The sequence below is a fragment of the Anas platyrhynchos genome, chromosome Z (genome assembly GCF_047663525.1).
Source record: "Anas platyrhynchos isolate ZD024472 breed Pekin duck chromosome Z, IASCAAS_PekinDuck_T2T, whole genome shotgun sequence".
In the NCBI taxonomy this organism is placed as follows: domain Eukaryota; kingdom Metazoa; phylum Chordata; class Aves; order Anseriformes; family Anatidae; genus Anas; species Anas platyrhynchos.
The window spans coordinates 35,015,172-35,028,726 of NC_092621.1; the positions used below are offsets into that span (position 1 = coordinate 35,015,172).

General features: G+C 37.5%; 1 protein-coding gene across 16 annotated transcripts in view; it reads left to right on the top strand.

The window, feature by feature from the left end:
* CCDC171 (coiled-coil domain containing 171) overlaps nt 1-13,555 on the top strand; it is a 177,926-nt gene that overhangs the window by 27,853 nt on the left and 136,518 nt on the right. For all 16 annotated transcript variants that reach the window (XR_005261634.2, XR_005261635.2, XR_005261633.2 and 13 more), the window contains 2 exons: nt 9,594-9,686; nt 11,019-11,179. Coding sequence is in view for 9 of the 16 variants with exons in the window: in XM_072030879.1 (XP_071886980.1) it covers nt 9,594-9,686; nt 11,019-11,179 (254 nt within the window). In the remaining 7 variants the exon portion in view is untranslated. The remainder of the gene's footprint in view (nt 1-9,593; nt 9,687-11,018; nt 11,180-13,555) is intronic.

Consider the following 13,555-nt stretch of genomic DNA (forward strand, 5'->3'; position numbering starts at 1 on the left):
GACTTCAGTTTACATTAAAGATGTAACTTTCAGTTACATCTTTTTACATTAAAGATGTAACTGTGCCCTGGAGATGGTTTTATCAGAGAATACTATCTATTAACGACAATCAATGAAGATATTTTAATTATTGCTTAATTTTTATTAGAATTACGTTAATGTACTGATCTCTCAATACTCTCTAGTGAGAAAACAACATATTCATGCCATAGAAGAAAGTCTTGTAGTACTTGTAAGTGTAGGTGTTTAATCAGTGATGAAGGAGTTTGTGATAAATGCTCTTGAATAGGAAGGTTTAAGCAAATAAGTGCAAGTCCACATGAATAATAATAAAAGAAAAAGCCCAAGTTAAACTGCAGCAGGTATGCTGTAGTCAGCTTGCATTTCACTGCCATCTAAAAAGTAAATTGCATGTATGCAAATGTCTGAAAGGGCCTATAGTGGTATCCTGAAGTCAGAGAGATTAACTAATAAGCATATTTTGAAAATGCCTTTACTATAAGAAGCAGAAGCACTAAATATTTTCAGCTCATAGTATTGCTCGCTGTAGACTTCATACTGAATGGACTCAGATTCCAGGGTTTGTGACAGTGTTGTCTGCAATGTACAAGGTGACTGTACTCTGCACCTCTGTTTTACAGAAGTTTGTTTTTGCCTTTTCTGTGGTTATGAAAAGCTGCCTCCTCAGGGTTCTGAACTTCAAAATTCAGGATCATAAAATCTGTTTTAAACTGCCCTCTCACTTTTATTTCTCTCCCAGAAACTTTACAGAGAGGAGCATTTTAGTATTAGCAGAGCATGAAAATTAATTTGCTACCTTTCTTGTTCAAAACCTCACTTTGGCTTACAAATTTGTCATTCTGCTTCTCTGACATTCTGGAACATGGTCAGGCAGACATAATATATGTTCTTCATGCTGAAAGAGAGTGGAAGAACCTCAGCCAAAGAGACCAGATAAACTCTTCTTCAACTCTGTAGTATGGTTACTGGAACTTTCTCATTGGAGATTGTAAGGAGAGTAAACGTTGAAGTATTCGAGGACAGCCCTGCTGGATAAAGGAGGGGAACTGAGCACAGCCTTCCCTCCCAATTGTTTGAAATAAAGGACGGTGCTCTTTTAAATGGGCATGATGCATTCCCACATAGAAAGAAGTGCTTCTGTGAAGCCTGGAGATTGCTGGGATATGAGCAATACAGATTGCCTGGATATAACCTGCTGTGCTGTCAGTGGAATTTCTTCCTCCCTAAATTAAGCAGCCTCCTCACTAGCGTGAAAGCACCTATGGATCACATTCTTAGTTGCCAGATTCTTCCTGTGCATTGTGGAAAAGGCATTAAAGGAGGGCAACAAAGTCTGGGCAGTAGTTCTCACCGTGTGCCAAAATGTTGAGGTCTGTGCGGTTCTGCCCACCTAGTGCTACTCTTGCAAGGTTCTGTGCTTTTCTTTTTAAAGCTGTCAATTTAAAGGTCCTCAGTCTATGCGAGTAAGTACTAACTATTAGAAATACAGATAAAGTTCTGACAACCTTTTCTTCATGCTGTGGTTAAAATACAAACATTATTTTTGCCTGTAGTGTTAGTATTTGAGACAGATTTCCTTTCAGATATAGAAGCCTGAAAGTAAAACCCCAGTTAGAAGGCAGTGCATTTATTCAAGTAGTTGCCTGTATTTCTTTATTTATCTTCATGGAATATTTACCTTATAGATTGATTTTTTTTTTTTTAATATCTCTATTTTTGTTTATTTTTAATGGGAAAATGGGCTCGTGGGATGTTCTTATTTCAGTATCCATGCAGAATACCTCGTTTTAATGGGCATTAAATTTAAAATGTGTTTTTCATGATGGTAGTAAATATCTTAAGGTGATTTGTGTAGTGAGTAGGATAATTCTAATTACAAGTCAGCCCTTTAATTTTATGCTATACAGTATTTCTTGATATTCAGTCAGAATGATTTTTTGGAGTTCACAAAGCTGTTCGTTTACTACCCTCTGCTGGATGTAAGGGAGAAGTCCATGAAAAAATGCAGGTTACAGAAATGAATAGAAATGGTAAATTTAGAATCTTTCTTCTTGTACTTTGACACTCTTGGAGATGATTAATTCTAATGCATTAGATTATAAAGAAAGAAAGGAGGAAAAAAAGTCTTGCCTGCCAGTCCACCCAAGTCTCTTCCCCCCCCCCCCCCCCCCCCCCCCCTTATTATTATTGAAATGTTACTCAGGTTTTATACTTCCTATTATCCTGAACATGGTCTAAAGGAGCACATTTCTAGTTTCTGGAGCCCATCTCTAGTTTCCAGAATTAGACTATTCATTCTTGGCAATTCTACAGAAACTTGCCTTTATTCTGCTGCAAGATAGCTATTGGTATCATGTCTAACCTGCTAGTTTTATAGCTTGCAACAGTACCGAATGTGGTGCCCACTGCATGGACTTGGAGTCCTTCTGAGCACATACTGTACCAGAAGAAATTGAAGTGGAAACCCTGTCAGTGTTCTTCATCTTTAGCCAAAGATACAGCAGTCAAACAAATTATTGATATATTTGTATTGAACTCATCAAGATTCTACAAGTTACAAATATAAGTATTCTGGAAGCAGAGTCTATTATTTTAGCCCTTTGCTCTAGTGCTCTGGAAAGATGATTTCTTGGGAAATACAAAGAAATTTGTATTTATAAACAGTGTTCTTTGTGATGTGTTTAGCTGCCAAAAAGCTGGGAGGGAAATCTGTTTGATGAACAGTGAGGAGAGGAGAATCTGGATTTTTATCATGAGAAACAGAATTATTAGTTCATAAATTTCAGTCTCTTTGTCTTGTTCACAGAAATGCAATGATTTTCTGTTGTTTGTTTTGTGTTTGGGGTTGCCAACTTTTAGTAAGCTGAAGCTCAGTGTCTCTCAAGGTTTTAAAGCCTTTCTCATGAGTCCTGAAATATGTCCTATAACTTTGTGCATTTTATTTTGGAGACTTTGAATATGTTGCCATTTAAAGATGAGTCCCTTAGCTTTCCTAATGCCTTTCCCCATCCCCCTCCATTAAGTATATTGACCTTTTCATGTCCTGCTAAATGCATCGTCTTGCAATAACTTGGTAATGCTCCTGTGGTGGGAAGGTGACTGCAAAGAAAACTTGTTGGAGTGATGTCCACCTCTGTACTTACAGAAGGTGTAGGCACATGTAATAATTCAGGGTTGTAGGTGCACTAAATTTCTTACTGTATCCAAGTCAGAGAATCAAGAAATTGAGGTCCCAGCTAAAATCAAAGTAAGAGTGGAGAAAAAAAACAAGCAACAACACACACCCCACCACCAACAAAACAATAACCAACCAACCAAAGAAAAAAAAAAAGAAAAAAAGACCTGCTTTTTAATTTTATGTATTACTAGTAAATTCACTGTGAATTACAGTGTAAAGTAATTCAGATAGGTCTCATAGGAAAAACTTGAAAAAGCCCCAAGGAGTGTGACAGAGAACACATTCCTCACTAGTTAACAGTGTCACTGCTTGAAATTTAAACTCCTTCTTGTCTTCTATGCCTACACACTCAATGGCTTTTTCATGTGTCCATAATGCATACCTCCTATCTTGGAAGTCTAGCTATTGTGGCTGTCTTGTATCCCCTCTAAGAGCTGCTGTTTTCATTATGATACCTGTGTGGTGGCTCTGAAGTTTAGGCTTCTTCAGTGACAAGTTCACTGATATAATGGAATTCATCTCTGAGAGGATATTCCCCTTTATCATCTCATACTTCATTGTATTACTCAAGTTGAGGTGGAAGGCTGTTCACTCTTAACTTGCTATCAGACCGAAACCGAATACTGTCTTCTGTAGACCTTAACAGGAGCTAGCAATAAGGCACATGTAAATCTTGTCTGTGTGCATATATAAAGTAACAGTGTCAGCTAATGTGCTCTTACAGGGTTTATGGGTTATGGAGCATGGAACCAGAAGGGACATCCTTTTCCCCTCAAGGTACGGTAGAAAGGGAGAGCAGCTGCAAATCAGTTGTAGAATAGAATGAACTTGGACTTTGTAATCAAAGTCAACCAAACTGTATCATTTTAACAGTCCTAGTTTTTTCTTTTTTTTTTTCTTTTTTTTTTTTCTTACAGCCAAGTACAAGGGTGATCTTGGAGCTCCCATGCCAATGCAGTTGTTGATCCAGTGTTGCACAGGTCAAATATGGCTCTTCTGTCAATGACGTTTGTTACTCTAGACTTCATATATAGGAGATGTTCAGTGAGGATTAGCTGCACTCCCTTACGCTTGTAGTTATGTACTTTTATAGTTACTAAGAAGTTGTTTATTATCTGGACAGGAGATGGCTCCACCTTACCATGATCAAGAAGCACTAGCCTTTCTAACACTAGGTGGAAATGGTCAGTACATTTCCCAAAGATGTGCTTAGACCTGACCTCCTGATTTCAATTAGGATTCATAGGGAAATGCTTTTAAGTTGGAAGAAATTAAGATCTTAATCTGAATATGGAAGCACACAAATAGAGTGTGTGGATGATGATGCTGATTTGACACATCTATCTTCACTGAAAACAGTATCTTGGCTGAGCATTGCCCTTAGGGGCTGGATCTCAGCCATGGGATGTGTAAGTATCCTGAGAGCTTGTTAGTAAAAATGAAACTGAAAAATCATGCGGAAGTGATCTAAATAGAAGCAGAGAAGATAAAAATTATTTCTGTTACAGTATCTAAACTTAGTAACTGTTGTAAACATACATTCATATTTTTGTTTTCTTTGTTTTTCTTTTCTCTGATAACAGGTATTTTGATGTAAATGTAAGTATCAAAGGATTCCATTTTCATGGCTGTGGCATTGTACAAGTGTAAGATATTGAATTACTCTTTCCGTATGCACTTCCCCAGTATTCACAAAAATTGCAGTGCTTAAAAGAAGGGTGAGAGGCTGAGAAAAGTGGAAGCCACACAGGCCAGCATGGAAAATGGTACTGCAAACTGTTAGCATGTGCAAAATGTCTCCTAGAAACCACATTAGCATTGGCATGCAACAGGCCAGTGGAAAATGTGGCTGAACCTTCAGGGATTAAAGGAAATAGTCTAACCATAAAGCATAGTTGCACCCATGAATTGTAAGGCTTGCAGTGAAGTTTCTGTAGTAATTTTTATTTGCCATTTCTCAAAAGACACGATTGTGTCTGTGCTCTTGTGGAAACAGATGTGAGATACTTTGTCCTTTAAATTAAGACCTAATTTGGCTCAGTTTGAATATCCGAGGAAACTGGAGATTCCACGAGTTTCTGTGTAGTACCTTTCTTAAGATGCCTGTCTTCAGATATCCTGCAGGTGCACATGGAAGTCACAGATGAGCTCTTCAACTACTGCATCTTACTGGATAACCAATTTTATATCAATGTTGGATATGCAAACACCTTGTAACCACTGGAGAATACACTTTTTTGGATCCATCCTTGAGATATACCTCTCTGGCTGGCTTGGACCTGAAAAGAGGCATTCCAAGCTAAAATAGAACGTATTCCCACTTGATTCCCAACTGAGAGACTGTGATCTGTATGTCTGAGACCTGCAGGTTGTTTTCAAGCATATTCTTTGTATGAAGGCATTGTGTAAAGTTTTTGGATACATGGTTCTGCAAGGAGGGTGATCCTCATCTTCTGCGAGATTCAAAGAGGTTTGGCTAATGTGATTCTGGTACCAGCAGATTTTTTTTTTTCCTGTTTGTTACTTCTCCTTCTGGAATTGTTCATATAGTGTTACAGGTTAGATTCATCCCTGACATCTCTTTCTTTCCCTCATGGAGTGCATAATGCATCATTCACTCTGGCAGAGTATGCAGCTTCTCAGTGTGGAGAAAAGTGTTTATAAAGATCAATAGAGCCTGTTTAAAACTTTACTAGCAAAATAGACAGTATGGTGTATTTTTAGTTTTAGTTTTTGGTTCTCTTGTTCCCAAATAGATCGTCAGTCTCCGTTTGGAATCCAGGTACAGTTTTTCTGTCTGATGTGCACTTAGATAAACAGTAATTCCCAAATTCTTTTTTGTATAGCAGTCTAAGCATATGTGAACTTCTCTGTATTTGATAAGTCTTTCAATTGTTTAGCAAGGTGTATGTGCTAATTGCTGGAAATACATCTCTTGCAGTTTCTGTTTTCCCACAGATTTTCCATTTAATTATCTGGCACATGACTGCATAAATTTGCTAAATGTATGGTGAACCAGAAGCTGTAGCAATCAAGTCACAGACCTCTCGAAAAAGAATATTCATTGTTGTACCAGACACAGACAACATCTATGTTATTTACCCAATTTACGTGTGTAACTTTTCTGCAAGCTCTTTTAAACATGTGAAGCTATTCTGGATAAGAGAGCTGCTAATACTGATAAACTAAGGTTGGGTTTTACCAGAATAATCTTTCAAGACATTTGAGAAGAATATAGTTCAATCATCATCTTTGGTTTCTACCAATCCAAGAAAGTAGTGGCACTTCTTGTCTGGTCCCTGACAGTGACTTGACTTGATTGAAAATACATTTCAGTCCTCTCCCTAGGTCCGTGTTTTTTGAAGCTTCAGTAAACTCATTTAAGCAAGATTTTAAAAATCAGAGTGGTAACAAACCACTGCTATGACTCAAGACTTTGAAGAATCATACTCTAGATGGTGAACTTCAAAAATAAGGAGAGGAATTGAGATTCCTAACCTTGCAAAGAAACCCCTATTTTGAACAATTCACTTGCTCAGGTCTTTATATGGGGAGATTATCTGTAAGATTCTATTATTTTCCCACCTATTTTTGATTCCTATTATATAATATAATATTCCTGTATTCACTGTCTTGAGTATCTTTTGAATGCTTTCCATTGGATACATGCCAATGTATCCAATGTGCATTTGGTCGTCTTTGATTGGTGTCTAGGATTCATACCTCTTAACTACAGCCTAGACATGTTGTCTTTTGTTCCAAGCTCTAATTAGAAGCCTGTTTGTCACGTTCCAGAGATTATTAAGAATCTCTGTAGATGAAAAAGTAGTTTTCCCAGTACTTCCCTTTTTAGGCTTGCTAGTTATGCAAGTTAATTCTTCAGTAACTGTGATGGTTCAAGCAAATGAACCATCTGCAAACATGTCTTTTTAAATGGATTTGCTCTTAATTCAAAGAGTAAAAGAGTGATGTGTTGGTACTTCTTAAGGTGTATGATTGCTCCAGCCTCTCTTTCTTCATTGTTTCACATTTTTTAGCACTGAAGTTCTGTATTTTTTGACAGTTTGTTTCCTTTGGATTTTTACTTTTCCCTTGCAGTTAGTGTCTGTCATGTCAGCTTAAAGAAGTGTGCTCTAGTTTTAAAGAACTATACCAAGAACTGATACATATGCGATCTGTTTTGGAGATGAGGGTTGCTCCAGTTTTGCATTCTTGCAGATGCCCTCAATCAAGCTGTTATTTGTTCTCTCTGTTTCCACTTTTGTTCTTGGGACTGATGAAATCTCATTGTCCTAGGGGGCCTCTATTTGTGAAAGTCAATTAACCCTTTGATATATAAATAGAACATTTTTGCCCTTGAGTGTATGTCATGAAATGTTCCCAGTGAAGTTTTTACTTCTTAATTTTTTAAAATAATTTTACTTCTCATGCTAAATGTTGTGATAAGTACCTATCTTGCTCTTCCCTATACTCTTCTAATCAAAGATTGACTTTTTGTGAGTTACTACTGAAGAAATGAAATCCACCTCACTTATATATATTGTTTACTGACTACTTTTACTAGGGTGGCAGTATTCTTTAGTAAAACCATTCTGTTGATAGATGTTGATCTGTTGGAGAATGCTAAGGGAGTCCTTCCAAACTGATCCAGGAGGTAGTTTGCTAGTTCTGCATTAAGGCTAAAGGGGAGCAAGAGCTGATGTGTGGAAAGAATGAGGTTGTTAAGAGTCTAAACCAAATTGTTTCTGAGAATAGTCTTAGAAAAACAGAAGTACAGGGGGAGTGTTTGTGCAGGATTTGTGGACTTACATATTTATTTAATAATTATGGTAAGCAGATAAAATTCCCGAGAAGACAAAAAGTCTAAACCTTCTGATAGATCTTACTGTGGAGTAGGTTTGGTAAGCTCTGTGCTGTTGCTGCTTTTCTTTTTAATAGGCCTTCTATGGACATCAGTTTTAAAAATCTTTCCTTTTTTTTTTGTGTGTATGTGATTATACAAATGAAGTTTCAGTTTATTGCCAAGAACTTTTGTTTTAACATCTGTTAATGTTTCTCCTCTTAAATGTTTGGAATCAAGATGCAGTCTCACATGCTTATTACTTTATTTTACATTTCCAAAATCAATAACTTTGATAGTATTTGTGTAACCTGAAATGTGCTCATGTTAAATGGCTTCTTGATATTAATTCCTTTTTCTTGGTCTTCCTAATTTAACTTGAAACCAAGAGACAATTTGGGATATATTTTTCTTCTCAATTCAGTCATCCATCACAGTGAAAAGATTTTATTGATAGAAAACAATGTAGTTAAATTTACATGCAAGTTCCTGTTGTATCAGATCTTTGGTTACTGCTTTTGATAAAAGTATTTTTCCAGATGAAACTCTGTTCAGACCTTTATCTGTATGTATGTGTCTGGTGATCACTTTTGTGTTTAATGTAACTTGGACGATTTTTCTTCAGCTTGAAACACTTGAAGACTTGAAGTTCAAACCTACCGTTTGAACTTTTGGTGGCCAATCCAAATTTCACAGTAGATTTTTAGCATAGTTATTTGCATTCTTCTGCTTTTCTCAATTTTGAAAGAATGGGCATGAAAGATTCACAAGTCTAATTCAGACATATTGCTTAAACTATGCTTACATCTGTATTTTCTTTTGTATAATGACATGTGCTAACTGACTAATTTAGATATTTGGTAAAAGATCATACGCATACTGTCTGCTAGACTAAAACATAAAATAGTTATAGGTCAGGGAACACAATAAAGAATACGAAGTTAGTTCTTTGAAGCATTACAGACTGGAATTTTTGATGCAGAGAAACTGACAAGTCTAGAGCTGCAAAGCCCTATTTTTGTCACATTAATTGGAAATTGCGTGCCAAAACCAATATTTGTTTAAGGAATTCTCTATATTCTTGATGCTTTGTCTGTCTTAATACTGAAATTGCAGGTACTCTGTTGATAAATACTCATTGTATTTTGAAACATATAGGATGGGGTTGTGTTACCTCAGGTGACAACCTTGATGAACAAACAAATAGCAAGGTAACGAGTAGAACATTTAAGTTTAATGTTTTTACTTTCTCATTTCAGCCACAGTTTTGTTCATTCTAAAACAATGCAGCAATAACATAGTGTTATGTTAATTTCTTTAACTAAACAGAAAACATTTTTTACATGCCTAAAATAGCAAATTATTATCTGGATATGTATTTCTTGGTACATCACAGTTCTTACATCATTTCTCGATATATCACATTTCCAAGTACAAGTTCCAAGTTCAGATCTACCAGGTTGGTATACAGAGTCCTAATATACTGAATGAACAGAATAATCTTTGTGTGCTATTTACTGTATGGACTTAAATTTCTTCAAACTGTATTTCTAGGCAGCTACAGTGAGAATAAAGAAATTGGAAGAAAACACTGAAGCAGAGAGAGCAGCGCATTTGGAATCCAAGTTCAATTCAGAAATCATCCAGGTAAGCTGTTTGTTAAATACTTTGTGGAAGTGTACAGTAAAAGAGTTGATAAAGATGTAAAGAAAAAATCTTCCCAAAATGATAAGACCACTTACTTTACTCAACAAGAACATTAAATATATATTTTTTGTACTGTGTCAAAACTATAATAACTGATACATAAAGAGAAGAATAGAAACATCCCTATTTTTGAGGGACCATCATTTTTTATATTAATATTTTAGTTACATTTGTAAGTTTGAGAGAATAATTTTTCCTAGCATTTAAACAGTGTGGGAAAAGGAAATATTTCACTGGAGTTAAACACCATAATACTAGTTAAATATCCTGCCTTATATCTTTTTGATGGATGCTTACTAGAACACCCAGTGGCTACATCTAACTTCTTTAGGAATGGGATAATCAATGCACCCTGAAACTGCTGTTCCAAATATGATTTTTCAGAGTAGATTTCAGCTTCAAACAAAATTATAGTATCAGCAATTACCAGGAAAGGTTAATTGTATGAGGAAAAGTAGCATATATATACTTGAATATTAAATCTTTAAATGATATGGGGTATGACCAAGTAAGAAAGTTATGGCTTATTTTAAAAAGCAAACAAGAAAAATTTAAATAGCAATTCTTCAGTAATCTTATACCTTCACACCCTTTACAATGTATTAAAAAAACTCCAAAACCCACTTCTTAAAAAAAAAAATCTTAAAAAAAAAAGACAAAAATATTTTTTTTTTTTTTTATTTTCTGAGTAACAAAAATAAGTACTGCCATTCCTGAGATAGTTATTTTCCTAGTCTCATGATCTCAACAGGCACTTTTTTTTTTTTTTTAAAGTGATGATTAATGTGCTAAAAAGGAGGTATTCAATTTTCTTCGTTTACTTTCCCTACTTTACCATCTTCAAAGGAACTGGGAGGGCAACATTCCTTAAAGTTAGGAACTTCTCTTTTATGAGTTAATGACTGGTAAGGTTTTGTTCCATGTTCATGTACGTGGACTTTACAAGTGTGTTTTGTGCTGAGAAGTGTAGCCTTTGCTGTTATTCCCCCGCTTCCATGCATCTAACTTAAAAAACAGAATTTCTCTGAAAACCGTACCTAAAGCCTAAAAGACAAAATACTCAGACGCTACTGAAGGACTTTAAAAGGCACTTTTCCTCAGCTTATGTGTTTGTTTCTGTTTGGACTGTTTGTATTGATACACTTTTGTGTATTTTCAGTGCTTTTTCTATAAATGCATTAATATAGAATTAATAGAATATAATTGTCTACATTGTCTGAACATTGCTTTCATTGTTTGTTTGTTTGTTTGTTTGTTTTTATCACTTTGCAGCTAAGAATTCGAGACCTTGAAGGAGCTTTGCAGGTAGAAAAAGTCAGTCAAGCAGAAACTCTTTCGGATTTAGAAATGATCAGGAAGGAGTTCAAAGAGGTAGAAAATGCATATGAGAGAGAAAAACAGAATGCCCAAGAGAACCTGGAAAAACTCAGTATGTAAGTTATCTTCTAAATTTACTGCAAAATGGCAGTAGGCAGCTTGAGTAGCACTTACAGTTTACATTATCTATAGTATTCTGTCAGTAGAAAACAAACCCATCCTATGCGCTTTGCCAAACCAAGGCTAAGTACCTGGCAGTCTGTTAATAATGGGTTCATACTGGGAGCATACGTATCGTGGGAAGGTGGAGAAAATAAACAATCTGTTATGCAGATTATTTGTCAAAGCAAAATACTGAAAATGGTAGTTATAGTAGGGTTCTGTCTCCTGCAGTGTGTGGGAGAGGTGTAGGAAAACATACATGACAGGCTTTTCGCAGATTTTTTTCACTATACACTTGAATTATTATGAAAATGATTGACCTTGTGGAGCTAGATGAATCTTTAAGATTTCTGTCTTGAAGTTGTTTGTTTATAGTGAGTAGTCTTCATTTACAGGTTTTGAATTCACGTGGAAAGTTTTGGCATAGTAAGAAGATGACAGGAAAAGGTGTGAAGTGTGTGAGAGTAGACAATCATAGAATATCCCAAGTTGGAAAGGACCCATAAGGTTCATTGAGTCCAACTCCTGGCTCCACACAGGTGTACCCGTGTACCCAAAAATTCAGATTAAGTGCACAGTCCAAATGCTTCTTAAACTCTGACAGGTTTGGTGCCGTGACTACATCCCTGGGGAGCCCGTTCCAGTGTGCAACCACCCTCTCAGTGAAGAACCTTTTCCTGATATCCAATCTGAACTTCCCCAGTTACAGCTTAACACCATTCCCTCGGGTCCTATTGCTGGTCGCTAAAGAGAAGAGATCAGCACCTTCCCCTCCACTCCCCCTCGAGAGGAAGCTGTAGAACGTGATAAGGTCTTCCTTTAGTCTCCCCTTGTCCAGGCTGAGCCACCAGGTGACCTCAGCCGTTCCTCATACATCTTCCCCTCTAGGCCCTTCACCATCTTTGTAACCCTCCTCTGGACACTTTCCAACAGTTTCATGTCCTTTTTGTACTGTGGTGCCCAGAACTGCACACAGTACTCAAGGTGAGGCCGGACCAGCACGGAATAGAGTGAGACCATCACTTCCCTTGACGGACTAGCAGTGCCGTGCTTGATGCACCCCAAGATACGGTTGGCCCTCCTGGCTGCCAGGGCACACTGCCAGCTCATATTCAGCTGGCTGTCAACCAGAACCCCCAGTTCCCTCTCTGCAGGGCTGCTTTCCAGCGTCTCGTTGCCGAGTCTGTACTGATAGCCAGGGTTGCCCTGTTCCTAGTGCAGGACCTGGCACTTGCTCTTGTTAAACTTCATGTGCTTGGTGATCACCCATCTCTTCAGTCTGCCCAGAGCCCTCTGCAAGGCCTTTCCATCCTCAGCGGAGTCCACAACTCCTCCAAGTTTGGTGTTAGCAAATTTGCTCAGAACACCTTCTAGTCCTACATCCTAATCATTTATAAACACATTGAAGAGGACTGGCTCTAAAATGGAGCCTTGAGGGACCCCACTAGTGACCATCTGCCAGCTTCATGTGGCCCCATTTACCACAACCCTTTGAGCCCTGCCCATCAGCCAATTGCTCAACCATCACATGCTGCTTTTATGAAGTTGTATGCTGGACATTTTGTCCAGTAGGATCCAATGAGAAACTGTGTCAAAAGGCTTGCTGAAAGCAAAAAGATCACGTCAGCTCATTTCCCTTGGTTGACTAGATGGGTGATCTTATCATAAAAGGAGATAAAATTTGTTAGGCAGGACCTACTCCTCATGAACCCATGTTGGCTGGGACCAATGACTGCATTGCCTCCCAGGTGTGCTGCAATAACTTCAAGAATCATTTTCTCCATAATTTTACCAGGCACTGATGTGAGACTGACAGGCCAGTAGGTGTCAGGCTCTTCTTTGTTGCACTTCTTGAAAATTGGCACAACATTTGCCAGCTTCCAGTCTACTGGGACCTCTCTGGATTCCCATGACCATTGAAAAATAATTGAGAGAAGTCCCACAGTGGCATCAGCCACCTCTTTAAGCACCCTGGGATGAATCCCGTCTGGATCCATGGACTTAAATGGATCCAACTGGAGCAACAATTCCGGCACATGTTCAGGGTCAGCTGGGAGTTTATCATTCCCACCATCATGGTCCTCCAGCTCAGGGCACCCAGGGTCCTGAAGCCCATCATCAGCATTGAAGATGGAGGCAAAGAAGTCATTAAACGTCTCTGCTCTGCCTGTTTCCTTGTCTGTGAGGTGACCTTCCTCATCAAGTAGTAGACCTATGTTTTCTTTGGTCCTCCTTTTTCTATTCACATATTAAAAAAAAAAAACAAAAAAACAAAAAAACTTTTTATTGTCTCCTAGAGATCTGGCGAGCTTTAACTGTACTTGGGCTTT